This window comes from Protomyctophum bolini, assembly GCF_963924005.1.
Source record: "Protomyctophum bolini genome assembly, chromosome: 9".
NCBI lineage: Eukaryota > Metazoa > Chordata > Actinopteri > Myctophiformes > Myctophidae > Protomyctophum > Protomyctophum bolini.
Genome location: NC_137870.1, coordinates 3,608,726 through 3,634,321, shown reverse-complemented (window position 1 = coordinate 3,634,321; position 25,596 = coordinate 3,608,726). Strand labels below are relative to the sequence as shown.

The 25,596-nt window shown below is 42.3% G+C and overlaps 2 protein-coding genes across 2 annotated transcripts; one reads left to right on the top strand and one right to left on the bottom strand.

The window, feature by feature from the left end:
- Positions 1-5,281: 5,281 nt before the first annotated feature.
- On the top strand, positions 5,282-15,722 carry LOC308321194 (heterogeneous nuclear ribonucleoprotein U-like protein 1; the record flags this gene model as incomplete). The annotated part of the gene is made up of 12 exons (XM_080772036.1): positions 5,282-5,612; positions 7,073-7,286; positions 7,910-7,983; positions 8,084-8,223; positions 8,357-8,456; positions 8,978-9,090; positions 9,764-10,030; positions 10,456-10,578; positions 11,240-11,368; positions 12,714-12,882; positions 13,777-14,097; positions 15,712-15,722. The coding sequence occupies exons 1-12, from the start codon at positions 5,324-5,326 to the stop codon at positions 15,720-15,722; spliced, it is 1,950 nt and encodes a 649-aa protein (XP_080628162.1). The 5' UTR covers positions 5,282-5,323.
- Positions 15,723-19,002: 3,280 nt separating this feature from the next.
- On the bottom strand, positions 19,003-24,876 carry LOC308321261 (fibroblast growth factor receptor homolog 1; the record flags this gene model as incomplete). The annotated part of the gene is made up of 7 exons (XM_080772100.1): positions 19,003-19,057; positions 19,232-19,283; positions 20,279-20,378; positions 21,558-21,657; positions 22,531-22,645; positions 23,521-23,658; positions 24,853-24,876. 6 exons carry the CDS (start codon positions 24,874-24,876, stop codon positions 19,263-19,265), a joined length of 498 nt encoding a protein of 165 aa, XP_080628226.1. The 3' UTR covers positions 19,003-19,057; positions 19,232-19,262.
- Positions 24,877-25,596: the final 720 nt, after the last annotated feature.

Below are 25,596 nucleotides of genomic sequence, written 5' to 3'. Positions count from 1 at the left end.
GGAGCATACGAGTGTGCGGGTTCCCTTCTCTTTTAATTTATTTATCAGAAAATGAAAGTGAGCAGTTGAAATCATGAACATGAACATACCAGTGATGTTATAAGTTAGTCTCTGTTCTTCTGCTGCTGCTGCTGTGCTGCTGCTACTGGTAAGAACGGTTTGTTCCCTGTGTCTAGTGACCTCAATCACTGCACCTGAGTGCCCTCTAAATACACACCCAGTGCTGCCAAATCCAAAGCCTGCCACCAAGTGTTCAAAAATAGTATGCCAACCCAACCAATAATATAGCCCCATCATAATGGCTCCGACACAAACATTACATTCTCTGTGTTGTTAATGGCATTTAATGTTTGTGTTAAGGGACAAGATGATGTCACTTTTCCCTTCATTGTCAATGGCGTTTTTAAAACAAACATTGAACTAAAAACAAACATTAAACCTCGCCCCTCAAAAATATGAAAATGTTCTACACGTGAACATTTCAAGTTGTATTCTACAAGTGCTCACATCAAATCTACAACGTCTTGCATTTTGTAACCTTCATATAAAGGGATTGAGCAGTCAATCTAAGACAGGGGTGGGCAATTGGCGGCCCGGGGGCCACATGCTTCCCCCCACCTTCACTTAATGCGGTCCGCATGTTAATATCAGAATACTGATATAGTATTGATTTCAGCTGTTACAATTCTAAACGCGCTTGAATTACTTCATGACTAGTATAAATGACTAGTAGTTACAGTAATGACTAGTATTAAAATGTGATTGTCTATTTGTGTCCAATGTAGTTATGTTAACAGTTCATAAAGTTAACATAAATATAACTAAATGCATTTGAAATTCACTAAAAAAGGTAACTTTTCAGGATTCCAATTAAAAAATAGCAAGAAGTTATTCAGGTTTTCAATTCAAATATAGCAAAAATAGCTGCTAACAGAGTGAGTGTGGAAATATATTGGCCCTCGCCATCGTTAAGTCGCCCACCCCTGATCTAAGACAATTAGTATTAGTATTTGGTAGTGAATATAGTATGTGATACTGTAGTAAGTTTCTCACATTTGGGTTCTAAACTGAAAAAACAAGACAATAAAGGGGACTGCAGTAACAGAGTGCATGCAGCCTTTAGTCCGACGGGGCATAGGTCCGATCCATTGGTCCCATCGACTACCTACCCCAAACCCTCACCCCAACCATAACCGGGAGCACGGGGCATCACACTTAACCCATTCTGACCTGAGATCAGATTCATGCGAGGTTTCCACATGGACACACACTGGTCTGATTAATCCATTCTGACCTGAGATCAGATTCTAGAAAAATGTCAGTCGTTCTTCGATTTTTCAAAAATAGCAGACCTACAAGCTCGTATCGCGCCACTCGGTGGCGCGATATGAGCTTGTAGATCTGCTATTTTTCAATAGCTAAAGCATAACATGATGCCAACACCAAAATGGGTGCCCGGTCAGAATGGGTTAAACATTTTGGCACAGTTATACTGTACCTATAACACACAATACAAACAGACGCCTGCATTATAGGCTACTGCAACACGCTTACTGTATCATTGTGACAAGTCAAGTGCTATTCATCATCCAGGACAGAAACTGGACAAACTGGTCTCTCTAGAGCCATTTAAGGCACTACTTCAGGATGCCGCACATAGCGACTGTACCTGTTTGGGTTTTTTTTTGTAACCCCTGTGTATTAGCATTATGGTGATTTGTTTTATATTGCTCACTATATTTCACCTTATGTGAAATTGTGTGTTTTTTTTTGTACGTTGTCATCATATTGTCTACTCACTCAGGGTGTCCTGTGGTCTTCCCTGATTAAAAAAATAAAATAAAAATCATACCATAATCACAAAGAAATTTAATTTAAAGTTCAGCCATGCACAAGTAGGCGTATTGTGTTTACCAGTGTACCTGTGTAGGCCTACTGCATGTGTACACATGAGGAGTCGCCCTAAAAAAGGAGAAAAAAGGCAAAAGTGGAATGAAATATTTATATTACTGCAGGTATATTTCTTCTGACCAAAGCAATTGGTTGAAATATAGGCTATCCAGCCATGCTGGAAAGAGCATGACAGCACAGATTATTAGAAATATCATCCGTTGTGCTGATTAGTGATTAGACTGAGTTCTGTCAGAGCAGCAGCATTATTGGATTAGGAATGGACTTTAGACTAGAGTAGGCCTTCATCATTGTTTGTGTAAACAGGGCTGTACTAATGACTTGTATTGGTCCCCCAATGCGAATCAGACTGCAGTACTTATTTCCCACCTTTAGATGTCAGGCTTCACACAAATGTGGTTTAACGGATTCGAATGCCATATAGCCTACTAATGCATTTACAATTACAATTTAGGCATTTAGCAGACGCTCTTAATCCAGAGCGATTTACATTAGGCAAGAACAAAAAAGCATGGGAATACATCACATAAAAAGCATTGAAACTTTCATTAAACGTTATTAGAAAAAAAGCTTGAAAACCAGATCTTGTAGACATTATTAGTGATAGTACACAGAAATATAGGCCTAATCAAACGCAGCTCGTGGAGTCAGTTCAGTCAGTCAACCTCAAGGGAGGTTCTTGCCATGCTCAAAGGCCCTTACTATGCTCAAGGGGTTAACATGCTGCTTTACTATGTGGGAGTATACGTGTGTACAAGTCTCACACGTCATTCGCCGATGCGGCAGTCAGCTGACTAACTGGTTACTTAAGGTCACTAGTCTCCATGCCCTTCCTGCCTTCCTCTGCTCATGGTTCCCGGTTGTATGTGATGTTTTCTCCCACCACCACCCCAGCACCACCGGTGGGCTCTGCTATCTATGCTCCCCATGGGGGGGTTATTGTATATCTATCTCCCTGCTCTTATGTTTTATGTTGTTGCTAATCATGCCGAGCAGGGAGAAATCCAGCAGAGCCGAGCGCCAAATGTCAAATATCATATGCACACTCATTACTCATGCTGCAATAAATATTGTTTAATCTATTCGTGAGTTGTCTGACTGAAATACCAAAACTGTCCCAGAATGCAGACCTGCAAGTCAGGAATACCAGGTTCAAGTTGTACAGGTTACAGTAGCCTACACTATCTTGAGATGATCAGTGTCAGCCAGACAGCCAATAGGGTTTCAGTAGAGCTGGAGGAAACTTTAGTTTTTTTTTGTTTGTGCCCTTTGCCAGGCAGTGGGCACAAACACTTAATTGTTTCAACGTTTGTGTTGTGACCTTTTTTTGCCTAAACGTCTGAGAAGTTTTACCTGACAACGTTAGATTTGAATAATATCCTTCACTTGACCCAGGAAAATGACAGGTAAGACGACCGTTTTATTAGATTTTAATTAGGCAATTATAGATAAATACCACAGGTTCAGTTTAAATGTTAACATTAGGCTACATCAAATTCGTGCAGGAAACTATAACCTATATATTTTTTGCACAGCTATCATTATCTTATTGCCAAATAATCGAAACAAACATGTACGTAGGTTTAATCTGGTTTGGTTTTACTTTCACTTTGTCCAACTCACTGATGTCTTGTCATGTCTGAGTAATGTCTGAGTAAAATAAAGGAAAAATAAGGAAGTATAGTTATTTAGCCTATACCAAATTTAAATAAAATTTGTTTATTTGTTATTATTTGTACATTTGTCAATTAATAAACAATAATTTAAATTGATTGATTGCTGAAAATAGCAGTGTTGGCAAATAAAAAGTAAACTTTGTAATGCCACTCTTGAAAACAAAGTGTTGCATTTTGGGTTTGCCTTTTTCATGTCAATCAATCAGGGCACCTTATAGGTAGTGTAGCCTAAAGTGATATTTTTTGGTTAAAACACAAAGATTTTAGTTAAAAGGTTAAATCACTACATTCTGAACGTAACCATTGTGTTTGTTCAGTAACAGAGCTGGTCTCACTGTCTCTCCAGCACTTTATTAATAAAAAGAAAATACAGTTTCGGGTAGGCCTATAGGCCAACCATGGGAGAGAGTAGCTATATTTATGAGTTAAAATGTTATAGTGTTTGTCATTTCTTTATGGCTCTATGATCTCTTACAATTCCACTTGTTTAATCATTAAACAAGTGGAATTGCAATAGATGCCATAAAGAAATGAGCAGACAAACTTTCCTGATTAGATAAAAATTGGTTTCAGTTTCTGAAAATGCATTTTGTGTTTAATAAAAAGCTGGAGAGACATAGAGACTCATGTTTCTGCAACAAACACTAGCAATGAGTAATATCACAATACGTAGCTTTTTAACACTTATTTTATTAAGACAAATCACTCGATCACTGCACTACCTTTAAAGGTGTGTGTAAATATATACAGGCCCGGATTAACAATGGAGCTTAGTGGAGCTTAAGCTCCATGGGGCCCGCAGCTTGCAGGGCCCGGTACGAGACTATATAAGTACAGCTGTTGCTTCTGTCGAAAAATATAACGCAACAGTGGCAACACAGGAACCCCCGCTAGTATTTTTGGTCGTCCGACAGTTTCTGTAGCAGTTGATTTTCCCTCGGTCGGTTTGGGGGGGGGGGTTCCCAAAGGGGCCAGCTAGGCACTCCAATGTTGAAGCGCTGGTCTAGTGGTAAGAGGAAGGACTGCAGGCGGACCCGTGGATTCTTGACGAGGAAACCCCGTGCAACCGAGCGCCCAATGTAAAGCCCAGGTGCACTCTGGGTGCACTTCCGCATTTGGACACCAAAATTTGGTGTCCAAATGCGGAAGTGAAATGCTGAATCAGGGAAAAGACGGTACTTCCGGCAGCCTTCCGGGTGCTTCAAAACGCCACTGAGCAACTTCCACTGACATGAATAGTGGAGGGGGCGGAGCTTCGCGCTAGTTTAGTCTCTATCCTTTTAATACTCTATGGGGGTTCCCAACAGCTGTGCGTCGCTTCCTCCTCAGTCACTGACAGAGGGGAAGCGAGTAAGTGACGCAATCAGAAGCCCCCTCGCTCAGGAAGGCCCCCTCACTCAGACCAACGTGTGTGTGTTGTGTCTTGTTAATAACTGTATTAATAACCATAAAGTAATCTCCTAGTCCTTACATAATACTTTATAGCAGAGACTGAAGTTGGAAAGGCTGTGCCCAATGCCCAGTGTCAGCGGGCAGCGCAGGCAGTGCATATGAGCTGAACGCAAGCATGTTAATTAATTAATTAATTAACCAAATCAGATTCAGCCAATTAATTAATTAATTAATTGGCTGAATCTGTAGGGCCTTTTGATTTGATTGGTGAAGCACCAGGGCCTTGAGAGGGGTTGAGCGTGGCCGTCGACTTCACGGCGGACGCCGACGCCAGCCGGGACGACATGAAGCCCGACGAGGAGGAGGACAGCCGGGACGACCTGCTGCCCGGTGACGACAGCATGGACGCTGTCATCCCCGTCGGTGACGACAGCAGGGACGTCACCACGCCCGGCGACGACAGCCGTGACGTCACCACGCCCGGTGACGACAGCAGGGACGTCACCACGCCCGGCGATGACAGCAGGGACGTCACGACACCCGGAGACGACGACGACAGTGGGGATGACGTGATGCACGTCGACAAGTCCAAACCCGGGGAGGAACTGGAGGGCAAGCCTGAGGTTAAACAAGGTAACGTTGAACGTTTTTTTTGAGTGGCGCTACTAGCCCCCCCCCCCTGCTATGTCCAGCTTTGAGTGTCTTGTGTGAACGCAAACCTCGAGGACAAAAGCTTGTAAACGCAAACATTGAAGACAAAAATGTGTAAACACAAACTAGACCAGGTGTAAACGTGCTACCGTCTAGAATAGAAAACGACCAGCTGTCTACATCCCACACGGTCCTGACAGTACATTGCTGGTTTATCGGTGTATGAATCTAATCGACCATTTTTCTTGCCTCCACATACTCCTCTTATTACTACGATAAAACAATGTCTCGTACTGTTACCGTCACCTTTCCACGTCGTGCCTTGTGGCACATGAGGCCTTCACAGAGTGCTCGTATCGTACAACGTCGCATGAATAGTACGATTTTCTTTCATGAGACACCCAGCTCGACCTCCGTGCTGCTCCTCACGCCCCAATGTCTAGAGAGCATCTGTTTTGGCCACATAGCCTCGAATCCTCGATAGAGCGCTGTCCCGTGGAAACGGCATCTGAACCTAATGACTGAGCTCGTAGATGGCGTCGGCTCATCAATGACGACTCGGATTAAGTCTCGTCTTGATCACAAAGTGGTCTTGTGATCGGCGACAATGTGCCCCAGTGAGACTGAGCTTGGGGGTTCGATCCCTGGGCCGAGTCAATAGTCGTGTCAAAAAGTGACACAGACTATACAAATGGCACATAATGGTGGTCGCATCAAGTGCCTGATTGGGGCTAAATGTTCTGTGACATACTAGCGTCATGTCCAAGGTTGTACTTCTCCCCTAAGGAAGCAGGAGATGCGTATATAGGCCTAGGTTCCCAAGGCTACGATCAAAACAAGCTACTTGCTTGTTTTGATCGACCCAGAATAAAATGAGTAATTGTGTGTTGGAACTTTCACTGATCGTCTGAACATCACAGCGCTGACTCTGGGGCCACTTCCCACATTTGCACTCCAGTATGTTTTGCGTTGAAAACATTACATTACATTTGTAACTGTGACCACAAATGCTAAGTATTTTTATTAAGATGGCATGTTATTTAGACACATGCTAGGTTTGAAGTTTGCATAGTATCCTAGTTACTTGGTAGCATTTGATTGTTTTCTTTGCACTCTTATTTCATGACCCAATTAATTACCCTGTCGTATGTTGAGTGTTCTTCATGTCATTATCCCAATCTTGCACTTAACCCATTTTGGTGTTGAGCTTGTAGGTCTGCTATTTTTGAAGAATCGACTGACATGGAAACATAGCTCTCACTCTCGGGTCAGAATAGGTTAATTTACTCTGGATAAGGACGTTATCTGTGGCTGCTAGACGTGTAAATTAACATATCGGGAAGTTGACATTTGGTGCCAACACCAAAAGGTCTTATGGTTACACTTGTCGACCAGTCCGCTATATTGTAATTAATTTTTTTTAATTGCTGTCGTTCAAACAGAGGTCAAAAAGGAGAAGGATGAGGAGGAGGTATCCGCTGCCCAGGCAGAGCAGAAGCCTCCAGCGCCGGGCGGTGAGTCGGAGCAAGAGGAGGCCATCGTCCTGCCGGCCGACGCCGAAGTCAAGACGGAGTCCGATAAACCCCAGAGCCGTAAGAGGCCCTACGACGAGGCCAACCGGGGCTATGGGTTCTATGAGCACCGCGAGGAGAAGAGGTATAGCTTCCTTTCACCCCCCCGTTTGCTGCTTGTGTGTGTGTGTGTGTGTGTGTGTGTGTGTGTGTGGTGGTGTTTTTGTTGACGTTTTAGTCATGGTCTCTTGAATAGTTTTCACTTAGTTTTTGGCACATTTTAGTCACCTGGAATGTTTTAGTGTTAGTCTAGTTTTAGTCGAGAATGTCATAAGGTTTTAGTCGACTAAATCGGCAGGTGATTTAGTCGACTAAAATGTGTTTTGCCGGGCCTTGATGCCGTCATAATGGCTGATTTTACACACACCATCTACAAGCTCACAAGTTGAGCTTGTAGATCTGCTATTTTCAGCAGTGTAAAAGTGTAAAATGACTTATACTGGATTACTCTTGTCCACTAGTCCCTTCCTAACATTTAGCTCTAGTTTTTATCTGACGGAATTGTCAACGTATTTAGTCTTAGTTTTAGTCATCATGGCTTAGTTTTCAGTTCGTTTCCATGACAGTTTTCGTCAGTGAAAAAAGGTAGTCGACGAACATTTTTCGTCTTAGTTTTAGTCGACGAAAACAACACTGGTGGGTGTTGGTTTGATAAAATGTCGCAAAGTTGTGTTCAGTGTAATTAATTTAGTGTTTTTTTTTATCCAGGTCCCGTACGCCACAGCCTCCCGCCGAAGACGAGGAAGAGATCATCGATAACACTCTGGTGACGATCGATACCTGTAAGCCACAACCATTTGATCCCTTGTAGGGTCTTGTAGATCTGCTATTTTTCGATAGCTAAAGCATACCATAATGCTAATGCTATGGTTCTTTTTGCAGACAACTGTGACCTGCACTTCAAGGTGTCCAGGGACCGATACACAGGCTATCCCCTGACCATCGAGGGCTTCGCCTACCTGTGGGCCGGAGCCCGGGCCACCCACGGGGTCGGCAGCGGCCGTGTGTGTTATGAGCTGAAGGTTAGTTTGTTGTGGTGGGTGGGCCAGATTATAACCCATTCTGACCTGAGATCAGATTCTAAAAAATGTCTTCTATCCATCCTGACTGGAAAAAAAAGATTAGTCGTAATCTTTCCCTGTTTTCCTTCCTAAGATCAATGAGGAGATCCCGGTCAAACATCTGCCCAGCAGTGAGGCAGACCCCCACGTCGTTCGAATCGGATGGTCCCTGAACAACTGCAGCATCCAGCTCGGTGAGAAGGGAGTAGTAGTCCCAGACCGTAATACATTATGTACAATTTAGAATTGACCACTTTTCAACCCTGTTTTTGAGCTTGCGATAATGAGCGAAATGTCGCTTATCAAAAATACAGCAATAGCAGATCGTCAAGCTCACAACACATTGCAACATATGTGACTAAATTTGACTGAGGGACTGCCATTGAAATATATGAATATATGAAATATGAAAGCAGGGAATCATAGCTTCAAATTGACATATTGGTTGTTCAGTTTGACCCTCCAGTTTTGGAGATATGGCTTATAGAGTCAATGTCTTGCAGAAAACAGCGAGTTGAGAAAACTGGGCTTGAAAGGTTCACTTCTGTAGTCTCTTAACATTACACCAAGCTACATGTTTAAGCATGTATTTCATAGTTACATGTCTACTTCAACTCTGACACTTATTTCAGACACGCTCTAGTTACGTGACGAGTCTGCCTGTGCTGTTAACTCATTTTTGGAAAAAATAAAAAAAACTTGTGTTGTCTTTCAGGTGAGGAGCCCTTCTCCTTTGGTTACGGAGGGACAGGAAAGAAGTCCTCCGACTGCAAGTTTTTCGACTATGGAGAGAAGTTTGGTGAAAATGATGTCATTGGTTGTTACATTGTAAGTAGTAGTGGTTGTTATAGTTTATTGTATTTTGTATAATACTGTATTTTGTAGTGCAATTTATTTTATTGGATTTTTATTGGGGTTTCCTTTTAGTTGTTTTAATTGTGTGCAATTGCAGAAATGCCTGAGACAATGTCAAGTTAAAATGACCCACATTTTCAAACAAAGTTAGTGGTTGTAGACATATGAATGGAGCTCGGTGATTTGTTACCAGGAAGTTTATGGATCAAATGTCTCCCATCAGATGTCTCCAATATGTTGCGTTGTTTTCTCTACACTTTTGAGTAAAATGCAAAGCGGCAAAATAATTGCAGTGGTTAAGAGTCCAGAAACATTGAAGGCATTGCTGCGTTACTGAATGACAGTCTATATCTAAGCACTACGATATATAATTATTGAATAGGTTTGTCCAGCATTAACCCATTTTGAGTGTTTTAAACATTGTTATAATTTAGCTATTGAAAAATTGCAGATCTACAAGCTCATAGCGCGCCACCGAGTGGCGCGCTATGAACTTGTAGGTCTGCTATTTTTGAAAAATCGTGAAAATATTTATTTCAGAAAACTGGAGGATTTAGAAGATTTTTATTTTGAGGTCAGGCCTAAATAAGTTAACATCCCAATGTACCTTTTTTTCCACCTTTCTTTTCATTATTATTATTCCTAGGACTTTGAGAAAGACGACGAGGTCCACATGTCGTACACCAAGAACGGCGTGGAGCTGGGCGAGGCGTTCCAGTGCACCAAGGAGGCGCTGGCGGGCCGCGCCCTCTTCCCGCACGTCCTGGTGAAGAACTGCGCCGTGGAGTTCAACTTCGGCCAGAAGCCCACGCCCTACTTCCCCAAGGCGGAGGGCTACACGTTCATCCACGACGTCAGCCTGGAGAACAAGACCCGCGGCACGGAGGGACCCGGCACCAAGGCTGACTGCGAGGTATATATATATTCTGTATTTTAGCCGTGACGTGAGAGCCCCGCCCCCTCCTGAGATACTTCCGGGTCCTACTTTTGTGTCGCTTTTGTGTCCCCATAGATTTATACTGTGTCCCTCCGTCGGACTAAATCTGAGACGAAAACAACCACGAAAGTCTCATTTTACCGCTTTCCTCGCAACAACAAAGCTGCGCTGCTCTCCCAAATCTGGCTGTATGACAGGCCGTCCTGTCATTAATGCAAACTAGATTCAACATACTAATATAGAATAGGACGATCATTATTATTTGAGGCCGCCCTAGAGAGAATGGTGGAGAAGCGTGGGTAGTTGTCGAATCGATGTGGTCCCCAGCTTCATTTGCTTTACTCGTACAATGTAGATCTGGCAACATTTAACTGAATATGTGATTGGTCATTTGTTTTCAGATTTTGATGATGGTGGGTCTGCCTGCCTGTGGGAAGACGACTTGGGCCATGAAACAGGCCGAGACCTTCCCCGACAAGAAATACAACATCTTGGGCACCAACGCCATCATGGACAACATGAAGGTAATACTCCATTTTACGCCATTTTCATAATGGGCACTAAAATGGTGCTTTTCCGTTGCATAGAACTGATTGACTAGCATTGTTGTCACACGCAACCCTCCTTTTGTAGGAGACGGCTAAACAATGAGCTAATGCTATCTGGAAATTATCCATTTAACCTGTAAACAAACTATTGTAAAAACATTGTAGACTAGAAATAGGCCATGCTGTTGCTTATTATAATTAATAGCATTTTTATAGCGCTTTTCCAAGTGCTCAAAGCGTTTTACAATGGTTCATTCATTCATACATTGGGAGGTGAAGCGGCGAACAGTGCATTGAATTATGAGTTCAATGCACATTTACAATGTCTAGTTTAAAAGCTCACTTAGAACCGTAATGCAGACGGTATAGTATTGGGTATTTTCGCTTAATGCAAAGGGGGATGCACACGCAGATCTGAGCTTCTATTTTCTACAAGCTCATAGCGCGCTATGAGCTTGTAGGTCTGCTATTTTTTGAAAAATCGAAGGAACCAACTGACATAGAAACATAGCTTTTTCAGAAAACTGTCGGGATGCAGAAGACATTTTTTAGAATCTGATCGCAGGTCAGAATGGGTTTAAGAAAACTGAACGTAAAAGTGACTCCAAGCTTGTGCCGGACACAACGCCCTCTACAGGTGATGGGCCTCCGTCGCCAGCGGAACTACGCGGGCCGCTGGGACATTCTGATCCAGCAGGCCCAAGAGTGTCTCAACAGGCTCCTCGAGATCGCCGCCCGAAAGCGCCGTAACTACATCCTGGACCAGGTAACTGCCCCTTTAAGAGCTCTGCTCTGATAACAACAACAAACAACCACCATGTGTCTGTGCCCTAGTGCCCTAATGCTCAATGCTCAACCACAACTCTTTCTAATGGTCTATTTTATTTATCTTTCAGGGATTGTATGAGTTTTGCTAAGTCTTGATCTACTTTGCTTGTTATTATGTATTGTAAAAGAAAAAAAAAAGATGGCTCTCATTTAAGTGACAGAATACTCCACGTTGTCATCCCCTCAGTATATATTTTGTATATATTTTGTACTTTTCCTATCTTGTATCATGATCCAGTATTGTTTTGTCTTGTGAACTTTCAACAATGTACAAGTAAACCATGACTATGTAAAGATGTTGAAGTAAGCTCTACCTGGTGAGTAAGAAAAACACTTTCTGTTGCTATGGTAATTTTAAAGAGAAAAAAAATAGCCTTTTTTGTTTAAAAACTTATCATTGACATTGATATATATATATATATACACTTGGAACTGTTCTGTGTTTAAATGTGACCCTGAAGGTAAGTGAAAAGACTAACCCATTTTCAGCTTTTCAGAACTTTGTGCTCGGCAAAAAAAAAATGCTGCCATCAAAAAGGTAGGTGGGGTCTCTCCCTGGGCGTGTCCAAGGACTACGTGAGTATCAGCAGGTGGGTCTTATTTGTCTGTCTGTCTGTCCTTATGAGGTTCAAAGATGACGTTTATGAAGATCAGGTGAGTCCAGGTACGTGTGGGGCGAGAATACGATAGGATAGTATCAGGTCCGACTCTGGAATATAGTTGTTATTATCAAGACTATGGCGCTTATTTGAAGTAGTAATGTTTATTGCTAGCCAGAGGACAGTGCAGTGTTAGTAGTCGTTGAGCTAAATATCAGAACGGTGCTGAAACTTTGACCTAGTATTTGAACGCGGGATGTTTAGGTTTGAGTGAAGGCGTAATTATGATGTAAAAAAATATATATATTATAAAAAACTCATTTGGTTTCGATATGCTTATTTTCTCCTTGACTTGCCAATTACACAATTAAACGAGTTTTAAGTTCAATGAAAGATTGACAGAATGTGACAGCCTAGCTTAGACATTGGGGAGGGCTTGGGTTTGCCAAACGGACGACATGAAGGGCAGCGTGTTTACAAGGTAAGCCTGTGGAGTGATGAGAGGCCATTAGTTTAAAACTGAAGTAAATACAAGACCCATAGACATGACAAACCAAAGCCAAACCTCTCTCACTTCATTATTGCAGGGTTCCAGCCTTCTTCCACACGGCGGAAAAAGCCATTACGAGACAAGTAAAACCATAACAAACAAGTCTTCTACTTCTTTCTTGTCACCATTGCTAGACAAATGTATATGGATCTGCCCAGAGACGAAAAATGCGTCCTTTTGAAGGTTTTCAACGCAAGGCTATTGTAATTTGTCCCACGGACGAGGATTTTAAAGAGCGAACATTAAAGCAACAGGGTCAGCAGGGGAAGGATGTGCCCGATCATGCTGTTTTAGAAATGAAAGGTAGGAACGATGTGCTAAAAAAACACAACCAAAAAAAAAAAAAAAAGTATATTTGTTTTTTTCTTTTGTTTTTTTTTATGTCTTTAAAAATCAATCTTTGGAATATGTACCTACCTACCCTGCCTTCCCCCCTTTCCCCCCCGAGTCTCCCCTATCATAGTCTCATTTGGCTTTCAGATTATTTCTATTTAAAACGGTCTACCTGAAATTATCCACCTTAGCGCCTCCCCCCCTCCTCCTTACTCCCTCCCTCTTCTACCCACAATGCACTGCAAACTGAGACTTGGTCTGTATAACTTTGGGGGTTGGCCATGCATTCAGAATTAACATTCCATGACTGGCCAAACCCAGTATGTGATGTTCTAAAACTTCTTAACCTTTATTTTTTTGTAGTTCTAGTACACATTTTGGTAGTACGTTTCACTGATGTTTTCAGAGGTTGTATTGAAACCTCATCAAGGGGCCCTTGGTTTGCAGTGCTCTCCTCCTCCTCCTCCTCCTCCAGTCTCCTAGTTGTTTTGTCCTTTAAACACCTGTTCTGAAGTCTTCTCTACTGTGTTTGCTTTGAACAAATGTTCCCTCCAACGTTTTCTTATGGAGGTAACGTTTGTTCCATACCCCCCCTGCCAAACACATTGCCACCTTGCTTTCGTCTACTTGCCTTTATTTATTTATTTTACTTTTCTTTTCTCTCTATTGTGTTTTCCGTTTGCCTCTACCTGGTAGTAATTGTGTTCAATTTTGTCTTCCGGTGGCGTGACCTCCTCTGGTCTTTGCTACCCTCCCCCTTCCCCCATCTCTCTCACTCCCCTCCCCCCCCATCCCTTTCTTCTTGGATGGGCTGTCTTCCTTGTCCTGTTCTCCGTGGGGTTCTTGTCCTCCTCGTTACCCAAGCCAACTTCACCCTCCCCAACTCTGGAGACTTCCTGGACGAGGTGACCTTCGCGGAGGTCGAGCGCGAAGAGGCCGAAAAGCTGGTGAAGCTATACAACGAGGACGGCCGCAAGGCCGGCCCGCCGGCCGACAAACGCTCCTTCGACAACAGGTCGGTTAGCAGCTTCCGCGGCGGACGTGGCGACAGCAACCGCGGCGGCGGCGGCTTCCAGCGCTACGACAGCCGCGACGGCGGAGGAGCCCACGGCGGCGGCGGCGGTGGTGGTGGCGGCGGGTATCAGAGCCGCGGTGGAAACGGAGGAGGCGACAGCTACAGAGGAGGTTTGAGACGACGTCATTTCTATGATTCTTTGTCTATAGAGCGTCGCACTCCCTCCCCCTTTCAGAACAACGAACGGCCCAGGAAATGAAAACGCAATGCATTTCCCCATAGGCAGTTTTTATTTAATTTATTAAGACCTTTTAAGCGTCGTACGAAGCCAACTCTTCATGACAACACACAAAACAAATAATTACAAAGAAGAAAAAAAGAAAAAGTGTCTACTTTCTAATTCTTTGTTTGGCCCGAAATATTGTGTGTTGTCATGATTTGTCACGACAAGAGTTGGCTTCGTACGACGCTTAAAAGGTCTTTAAATAAATTAAATAAAAACTGCCTATGGGGAAATGCATTGCGTTTTCATTTCCTGGGCCGTTCATTGTTCTGAAAGGGGGAGGAACTGCGCCGCTCTATATAGTAGTCCCATCAAAAGCAGACCATTCACAGCTAGGCATGTAACGATATATCGTCATCGATTTTCAACCCCCCCCCCCCCCCTTTATTTTTTAGGGCGGGCTAGTGTATGATAAATGTCAGCTGTAATCATATTCCATCATATTCACATGATTTTGGAGAGAAATGAGACAGTAGAGTATGCAGGAACCCCTTTTGGTGTTTTAAGCATTATATGTTACACTTTAGCTATTGGAATATAGCAGATCTACAAGCTCATAGCGCGGCACCGACTGCCGCGCTATGAGCTTGTAGATCTGCTATTTTTGAAAGATATTTTTTATATATTCTTTCAGAGAAAACGTTTTTTAACTCCAATATTTGCTTCTGGGAGGGGGTCCCTGGAACTGCATATTTTCAGATGGGGGTCCTTGACATGAAAATGGTTGAGCGCCACTGACACATAGAAACATAGGTTTTTTAAACCCATTTTAGGCAGGAACCCATTTTGGTGTTAGCATCATGTCATGCTTTAGCTATTGAAAAATAGCAGACCTACAAGCTCATAGCGCGCCACCGAGTGGCGCGCTACGAGCTTGTAGGTCTGCTATTTTTGAAAAATCGAAGAGCGACTGACATAGAAGACATTTTTTTTTTAAATCTGATCTCAGGTCAGAATGGAAAACTGTCAGGATGTAGAAGACATTTTTAGAATCTGATCTCAGGTCAGAATGGGTTAAGACGTGACGTCAGCCTTGCATTCCCTATTGGGTGGGGGGGGGGAAGGGGGGGAGTGTTGTGTAATATATTAGGCACGTGCACCCTCCATCATCCCCTATGTTGTGACTCAGGACGTGCATGTGTGCCGTGTGTGTGTGTGTGTGTGTGGGGGGGGGAAGAGGTTGTGTTCAAAAGTAGCAGTTTTATAATGAAAGCGCGATGGGAATGGAATCTGAAAAAGGTACATCTTGACCACAGAAATATAGGCTACCAATTCAAATGTTTTGTACAAGTATAGCAAAAGTATAAGTGATTGTATATATATAGGCCTACAAGAGCTGTCAGTTCAAAACCTGAAGCGGGCTGTTGTTATAATAGGCTACCACCACTGATTTGAAATATCTGGGGTGTGGCACAGTGGCAGTACTTCCTTAACCTGACGCTGCCAGATCCAAAAAGCTTGCTACACAAATTTGTTTCACAATACCGCCCTTATCTGGCAGCGTCAGGTTAGTATACTTCCTATAGGCTTACTGGGAGTTTCACATGACTGGTCACAGCCTACAGCCTACAGGTAGCTCAGGGCATTTCATTCTCCATGATGTAAATGCTTACATTATTACAAGCTTGACAGAAAAAAAGACACAAAATGCTTAGCTATATATTTTTCACATTTTAAGCTGAAGTTTATCAATTAGACTCAACAGGGTGTAAATGTTTTATGGATTGATTTACGTCTTATTTATCTGTTGTATTTCTCTCTCTCTCTCTCTCTCTCCCTCTCCTAGATAAACTAATCGAGATCCGGAGTAAATTTGTAGATAAAATATCACTTGCCAACCTCAAGCAGCTCCTGGATGACCTCTTGGAGGATAAGTGCTTGAACGATGGCGAGAAAGACTCAGTACTCGAGGAGAACTCTGCCAGAGCGGACAGGGCACGTTGTCTCATTGACATTCTTAAGAGGAAAGGAGACAGGGCTGCTAACTCACTCATCACTCATCTTGAGGAGAGAGACCCTGAACTGTTCTCAGAGCTGGGTCTGTCCTCAGCAGCAGGGCAACCAAATCTACGTTAATTTAACTCTGAGCGTGTAGCTTACGAATGGAACCAAATTGACCTGTTAGGGCTCATTTATTTGGTTCACTCTCTAGTCTGAGTTACAGACCTATTTGTTTAATATAACTACATCATTTAGCTGGGGACCCACTGGAACTCCGTCAAGGACCCCTGTATTACTATAAATGAGGACCGCCCTACCAACGGCCATTAAGAAATGTGAATCCCTAGACTCCTACAAAACCACTCCCAAAAAGCATCTACGGGCGGCTGCATTTCGAAACTGGCCCCTGTAAAAAAGGCAAAGTCCCCCCACCCATCTGTACATATTGTGGGAATGTATGAAATGAGGTTACTGATAAACAGAGAATGAAATGAAATGTGTGGCTGAAGAGGAAAAGTGAGAAAGCAGTCTGTCTTTATCACAAGGCTACAGTAGCTATATACTGTACATTATATAACCCACACTGTACTTTTTCCCAGTTTATAGTGGCGGGGGGGGGGGGGGGGGGGGGGGGAGAAGTATAGTTCACAACAGACCTATTTTAGATTTTTGAAAACTACACAAAATATTCTAAGAATTTAATTCCAATAAAGTTATGGGGATTTCGGGAAGGATGATTATGATGGGAAAAAAACAGGAAAATCATGTATTTATGCATTACATTTACATTATATAAAAGTAAAGGCAGCATTTTTTTAATTATACTGCTTTTAGGCCAGAGAGCTTTTAGAGCAGAGAGTTTATACCAGCATGTATAAATGTATGCAGTTTGCTTCTGTGGAATTACTCCCTTGTTGAGTAATCCTTTTTTAACCCATTTTGGACGGGAACCCCTTTTGGTGTTTTAAAGCATTATGTTATAGGCCTACTTTAAATATTGAAAAATAGCAGATCTACAAGCTCATAGCGCGGAACTTGTAGGTCTGCACATTTTTTTTTAATCGTGAAAATGTGCCTCAGATCTTTGAATATATATTATTACAGAGTGAACATTTTATCTCAAATCTTTGCTTCTGGGGGGGGGGGGGTCCCTGTGTGCGCTAATATATAGTCTAACTCTAACTCATGTTGATTAGGTGATGTAAAACAAACGGTTTCAAAACAAACTGTAACTGCCATTTTTCATCCAGTTTGAGTGTTATTTATTTATCAGTCACTGTTTTAGATTCTTTAATCATGATGTCCTTTTGTCTTACTCCACTGTGGTGGATTTGAGAAATGTGTAACACTGTTTTTAATGATATTTCAGTATTTGATCCAATGACCTGCATGTAGTGTTAGTTCCACCCAGTAACGTGACCCGTGGGTGTCTATTTAAGTGGGTGGATCACTGACATCTTGAGTTTGACCAGATGAAGAGCCTTGGTCAATAAAAGTTATCTTTTGGAGCATACGAGTGTGCGGGTTCCCTTCTCTTTTAATTTATTTATCAGAAAATGAAAGTGAGCAGTTGAAATCATGAACATGAACATACCAGTGATGTTATAAGTTAGTCTCTGTTCTTCTGCTGCTGCTGTGCTGCTGCTACTGGTAAGAACGGTTTTGCTCCCTGTGTCTAGTGACCTCAATCACTGCACCTGAGTGCCCTCTAAATACACACCCAGTGCTGCCAAATCCAAAGCCTGCCACCAAGTGTTCAAAAATAGTATGCCAACCCAACCAATAATAATTATAGCACCATCCTAATGGCTCTACACAAACATTACATTCTCTGTGTTGTTAATGGCATTTAATGTTTGTGTTAAGGGACAAGATGATGTCACTTTTCCCTTCATTAATGGCGTTTTTAAAACAAACATTGAACTAAAAACAAACATTAAACCTCGCCCCTCAATAATATGAAAATGTTCTACACGTGAAAATTGTGAAAAAAAGTGTTCACATCAAATCTACACCGTCTTGCATTTTGTAACCTTCATATAAAGGGATTGAGCAGTCAATCTAAGACAATTAGTATTTGGTAGTGAATAGTATGTGATACTGTTATGTTTCTCAAATTTGGGTTCCAAACTGAAAAAATAAATAAAGATTCTACTGAGTGCACTTGGATTCAAGGCCAGATCTTCCATTTGGAAAACAAAATATCTACAGTATACCACTCATACAAATAATGACTATTATTTATTGTCATGTATAATATACAGAATAATAATTAAATAATACATTTTACAATAAATAAATGAAGAAAATGTATTAATGCTTCAGTATAATGATACCAGTCTAGTGAGAAAGAAGGAGGTAATGGAAACGATTGACGATTATGCAAATATAATTGTGATAATCTCAAATAATTGCGATTATGTGATAACTGTGACAGACTCAAGTATTAACTGAACAATAAAGACCATACCATATTCAATGAAGATTAATATGTTTGAAACCCGGGGCGCCCACCCGCTAGCCTAATGGGCCAGGCGGGGCGCATGCCACATACAGGCTCTGGCCTGACAGCGCGTCGCGTCCCGTTCATGACGACCTTTGCTATAGTCTCTCTCCCCTTCTCTCTTCCCTGTCCCTCTTCACTGTGACTAGACTATCAATAAGAAAATCTAAAAAAATTATAAAAATAATACTGATTAAATATATTAAATAACAAACTCAACTCCTTGAAATTGTTGAGAAAACATTGTTCTTGGACAGAATTCTTTATTGTGCCCATTTCTATTTCAACAAAAAATAATGGTTTATCTTTCAAAGTGATATCGATGCAGCAAAATGGCCACTGGATCTGAATGGCTTTATTTGCAGAGTGATTCTTCGTGCCGTTTTAGAATGCACAGAGACATCTATATATATAGTTCCATGGTTTTCTGTCTCTGCTGTTCACTGTTAGAATGCATGGAGACATCTATAGTTCCATGGTTTTCTGTCTCTGCTGCTCACTGTTAGAATGCATGGAGACATCTATATAGTTCCATGGTTTTCTGTCTCTGCTGCTCACTGTTAGAATGCATGGAGACATCTAGTTCCATGGTTCTCTGTCTCTGCTGCTCACTGAACATCCACGTAATCCTGTGTAGGAGAAAAGACCACCGTGCACGGATTTATTCCATCAAATAATAGCAAAAGTGATAATATGCAGCTTCTTCTTATTATTATTATTATTATTAATATGCAGCTGCTCGAAATCAGTTAGTATGTTTGAAAGCATATGGTCAATGTGGGTTAAAAGTGCTTTATGTATTCATAATATGATTAAAAAAAGCCTTAGCATTACTTGAGATTGTTTACATCTGACCTCGTACAACCCACTATTATAAACATGTATTCTGGAACTGCACTGTCTTGATTGATTGATTGATTGATTGAAATATGCATTAACAGTTTGCAGAATTACAGTACATTCCAGCCAGGCACAAACTCAATACAAAGACTGTTAACTGCGAGTGGACGACCCAATTAAGCATTTATACACTTGTTTACAAGAGGGTCCACCATGTTCAATTCATCGAAACCTTTATAGACGTATACAAATAGACACTTCTATATATAGTCAAAGAACAGAACAGGAATTCATCATAAAAGGAGGTAAAAAGGGAAAAGAAACATATACAGTGAGGGGGGGGGGGGGTGGATTCAGATTTTACGGGGGCCAGTTTCGAATTGCAGCCGTCCGTATAGGTGCTCTGTGCTGACCTATAACCCCTTCAAAGACCCAGGGGGTGAACTTGTAAATGGGATAAACATGCAAAAAACCCGGGTATGGTCTCACCAGGCTTTCCACCGCCTCGGAGGAAAGCCTGGTCTCGGTTTCAAAAGTCCGTATGATCCGGGCTGGGCCGGGGCCGGATGATGTGGTTACGTCATGTCTTGTAGTATTGTTTTGTAGTCGCGAAAAACCATTGCCTACAACATGACGTAAGCATATTATCCGGCTCCAGCCCGGATCATATACCGAAATGAAATGGTGCCCAGGCTATAGGTCTTATACTGCATCAAAAAAAGAAGTATTGTGTAACTGACTAACTCCAAACTCCAAACTAGTACATGTGTAGGCTGGTGCTTACCGCATCATTTTCAATAACATCCTCCAGGACTCGCACGATGTCTGTGAAGGACGGCCTGGCGCTGTGCGGCTCCACCCAACAGTCTCGCAACATCTGCAGTCTGAAAACATTAATTCTCTCGTTAATTAAACGGTTGCTTGTCGGTCACGTCAAAACGGTAATGTGTCCGGATGGAAAAAACACCTGCAATTAAAGGGACACTTCACCCTTTTTGCAAAAATATATATGTTAATGACGTTTAGAAGCTTTAGATCACTTTCCTGGGGGTATTTATGTGTGTAATATGTGGTTTTAGATATTTTAGATTGTAGCAGTGAGCCTGTTGTCTCTGATGTCATGGACACTGGGCTCACTTCCTTCCTGGACTACATGTTGTCTCAGGTAAGACAGCTCTCCCCCCTATCCACAAGGAGGAGCAGTGCACCAAATAATTATGGAATTGTAGTCCAGGAAGGTAGTGAGACCAGTGTCCATGACATCAGAGACAACAGGCTCACTGCTACAATCTAAAATATCTAAAACCACAAATTACACACATAAATACCCCCAGGAAAGTGATCTAAAGCTTCTAAACGTCATTAACATATATATTTTTGCAAAAAGGGTGAAGTGTCCCTTTAATGCATGGAATGCATGAAATAAAAAGGACTATACAGGCAACCAAGACATAAAGATTTGATCACATGTTATGCAGGAGTTGAGAGAACTATACTGGGCTATAGTATACATTAACCCATTTAGACCTGACAACTATTCTATACAAATGTCTTCTAAATCATGACAGTTTTCGGATAAACATGTCAGTGGCGCTCAACCTTTTCCAGGGACACCCCAGACGTAAAGATTTGAGTTATTAAAAAAAAACGTTTGCTCTGAAAGAATAATATATTCATTTTCACGATTTTTCTAAAATAGCAGATCTACAAGCTCGTAGCGCGGCACTCGTGAGCTCTGCTATTTTCCAATAGCTAAAGTATAACATAATGCTTTAAAAACACCAAAAGGGGTCCCCGCCCCAAAATGGGTTAAAAGTAGTTGCTAACGAACTATTACATTTACAGCATGTGTACGTACAGGATGTGCTTCCAAATCCACAACGTAAAAACAAACAATGTCTATTGTCTCCTTCTAATAAGTGCTTGTGAGAGGGAGGGCAGTCACACCTGGCCTGAGTCAAACTAGGACTGGACTCAGAGCTGGGTGTGGCTGCGCACCTGTTGTGCATCAAGGACTTGATCAAGGCACAACAGGTTAAGCTTTGTCACAGTGCTATACTTACATCTCAGGTCTGCAGCCTTCAGGTTCTGAGTTCTTATAACCAGCACAGATGTGGTAAACCACAGCCTCTGACGTATCAAGACTTGGGTATGGCATGGTACCTATAACAACAAACAATATTCATTATTCAAGTTTTACACCAGAAGACTGTATAAACCAACATTTATATGAAGTAAAGTAGTGTTTTAAATATTTGGCTTTAAAGGGATAGTTCAGATTATTTTTACTTAAGCTGTATGAAATTCGTACTTGCCATTAATATAGTGGTTGCAACTGTATTAATTGATTGCTCGAGTCCCGTGGTGGGAGTTCTGCTCTGGTTTTGGCCAATATTCACAAAACTAACGTCATTTGTATTGTTGACCTATTTCTAAAATATTAGCGCAACCTTCGTTCAACTTTGACCCCTCTATCACATGGAACTATATTTGTGGCGTAGTGATATGGACACAAAAAGCATAGTTCCGTGTGATAGAGGGGTCATAAATTAACGAAAGTTGCACTATATGGTATAGGTCGACAATACAAATGACGTTAGTTTTGTGGATTAATTTACCTTTACTGCGTGGCACCTAACTCAATTTTTTTTTGTTTTAGATTATTATATATATTTTTCATAAATCAACGCTTATTGAACACCCTTTACGCCTGTGTGTTGGTTAAAACAAATATTGAACCGACGGAAAATATTAGAAAGTGCTTCGCGAAAACCTCCCTAACTCCATTGGGTCCTCAAACTATCCGCCAAACCAGCTAGCTCCACCCTTTCAGCCACCCCCCCCCCTCCATAAATCAGTGCTATCGAACACCCTTCACGTCTGTGTGTTGTTGGTTAGAAAAGTATTGAACCAATGGAAACATTTTGGAGTTAGGTGGTTTCTCCCCAGCAGCAGAGATATGTTTATACCGTATAGGTATATATGGTGGTATTTAGGGTATAGTGGTATACTGTACCATAATACCACACCACTCACCAAACGTCTGCATCTCCCACAGCAGAATGCCAAACGCCCACACGTCTCCCTTGAAGCTGTAGTGGTTGTTTCTGAAGTACTCCGGGGGGTACCAACGCAGGGGCACGCGGTGCTGCTGCATGGATACACACAGTACACAATACCATGGACAATGAGACGTTAAAGTGACCAAAATATAGAACCAGTCTTTTGTTATTTAAAGGTAGAGTAAGTGATTTCACTCGTTTTTGGCTGTGGGACCTAAGCCTTCGTCCAATCAGGATAGAGAGTCAAAAACGAAACTTAAGGTTTTTTTGACCCCCAGGGGTTAACAGGGGACAGGGAGGAACTCCTTATATGGTCAGCACACTCTATAGTAGAGAGGATTATCACAACAAAACAAAAAAATAAGTGATATTTGAATTAAGTGAAATCACTTACTCTACCTTTAAATGAAAGGGTTCAGTGTGTCAAGGGCACTTCACAACAACACAAAAATACTGAAATATTTTTTGTTTTGTTGAAAAAACATTTAAAAAAATATTTTTAAAATAGTAGTAAAACTTGGTGTCCCAATGCGGGATACCAGGGTTCATCCTGGGTGATACAGGACATTGGCGCTGTGAAGATAACAGACTGCCCGAGGTCAAAGGGGTATATATCCCATATCCCATGCAGAAGACCCTGCTTTCAAATCCTGGGTGTTGTGCACATGTGTACAGTATACATACAGTAGAATGTACAGTAGTCTGTAAGCCTGCCAGTGCCCGATGTCATGTCCATGGATCCTATAATAACCCTAACCCCACGCATTATTTAAATGATAAAAAATGTCTTCAAAACCCTGACAGTTTTCTGAAAAACCGTATGTTTCTGTATCAGTGGTGCTCAATATTTCATGTCAAAGGACCCGCCCAAATTGGGTTAACGAGGGCCAGCTGAGCCCTTATACAATATTCCTAACTTTTTCCACCACCCGTTTGAAGATCAATATTAATATTAATAACTGACCCGCGTGACCTTCCAGCGGCTGCTGCACCGGTTCCTCATGTGGGTCAGGTCTCTGGCCAGGCCAAACTCCGCCAGCTTCACCTCCCAGGGGAACCTGCTGACCAGGACGTTCCTCAGAGCCAGGTCACAGTGGACCACCTGGGACAAAAACACAATGGCATTGTGCCATTAAATGGGGGTCTGTCTGTAGACTAATGCATGTCAAACTTGAAATTAAACAGGTTGAGAATCACTGCTAGAGCCGTAAATCTTCTCTTATTGGGGGTCCCTGGCATATATATCTTTTCAAATGGGGGGTCCGCGCCTCCGCGGGGCTAATTAGTGTAAATTTGGGGGTCCTGGTTTGGGAACCACTGGTGTACTACTCTATGTGTACTACAGTAACACATTTGGAAAAGCGGTTTCATCCGTTTTGCAAGACGTGAGCAGGAAAACTGGGTTTATATATATATTGTCACACTCTGGTCTGAGTGAAGGTAGTGTAGGCCAAAATTGGCACTGAAACAGCTCTCAAAATACTCCCAAAATGCTCAAAATGACAAAAATAGCAGGCAGTCTTTTCTATATGCAAAAAAAACAATCCGTTTTATTCACCTTTTCACACGATCAAAACTAAACAAAGGTATTTACACAGCAACTGGCAGGTTGGCCCTCGGTCCTCACTCCTCACACCTCTGCAGTCCTGCTTTGACTGACTGGCTGTCAGTGGGAAGTCTCCCTACTTATATAGGCTAAGCCCCTCCCACGGACCATAGCCCCTCCCACGGACCATATACCAACCCTAAATTGATTCCACAATTTCCCCAGTTACTCAATGTCCAGAGACACCACATTTCATACACACACATTATCCACATAATATCCACACTTTTCCTGGGCTGTGTGTGCTCCAGTTCCTGTCGATTTGATCCAATGAAAGCCAATGAAACTGGTCAGATGACCAATGATATCCAATGAAATCAACAGGAACTGGAGCACACACAGCCCAGGAAAAGTGTGGATACAATCAAGAGACAAGCAGGAACTGGTACAGGCTTTTCCCTGGCTGGCAGTTCTCCCCTGTTATCTCTTACCTAGCCTCAAGTGAGACTGAACTCTACACAAACCCTCATACTGTTGGTATGTTCCCCACACCCCACAGCTGATAGTTGCTCACTACAATGGAGTCAACCAATTATCAATCAAGCATCATCATCATCATCATCATCTCATTTACATACACATCCCAAAATAATATAATTCTCTGCAACACATACACAATAAATAATTCAAACTTTAGCCATTCAGTCTCAGTGGCAGGCTGAACTGTCACATATACATATATATATCTACCATTTTGGAGCGCAGATGCTCCATGGCCAGGGCGATGTGGTAGGACGAGATGGTGAGCAGACTCTGGAGCTCCGGGTTGACGCTGAGACTCTCCCTGTTGGTCTGCAGGAACTTCCGGAGGGTCCCGTAGCTCACAGACTCCATGACCAGCACGTAGGGCTCTGAGGAACAAGTGTTGTTTTTGGGCAGCACATTTTTTTGATTTTAGTTTTAGTCATATATAGTCTTTTGAATAGTTTTCATTTAGTTTTAGTCACATTTTAGTCACCTGGAATGTGTTAGTGTTAGTCTAGTGAATTAATAGCAGTGTTGTAGTCGAGACCACCTAAAGCGAGACCAAGACAAGACCAAGACCTAGGAGGGTCGAGACCAAGACCAAGACCAATAGCGATGCGAGCCTATGGGGCCGAGACCAAGACCAAGACCAAGACCTGGAGGGTCGAGACCGAGACCAAGACCAAGACCGCTGCTAGCCTAGGGGGCCGAGACCAAGACCAAGACCAAGACCTGGAGGGTCGAGACCGAGACCAAGACCAATAGCGATGCGAGCCTATGGGGCCGAGACCAAGACCAAGACCAAGACCTGGAGGGTCGAGACCAAGACCAAGACCGATGCGAGCCTAGGGGGCAGAGACCAAGACCTAGGAGGTTCGAGACCGAGACCAAGACTGCCGCGAGGCGAGACCGAGTCAAGACCAAGACTATTTTTCCCTCTTCCTGACGTCTCAGAGTATGATTTTCCAC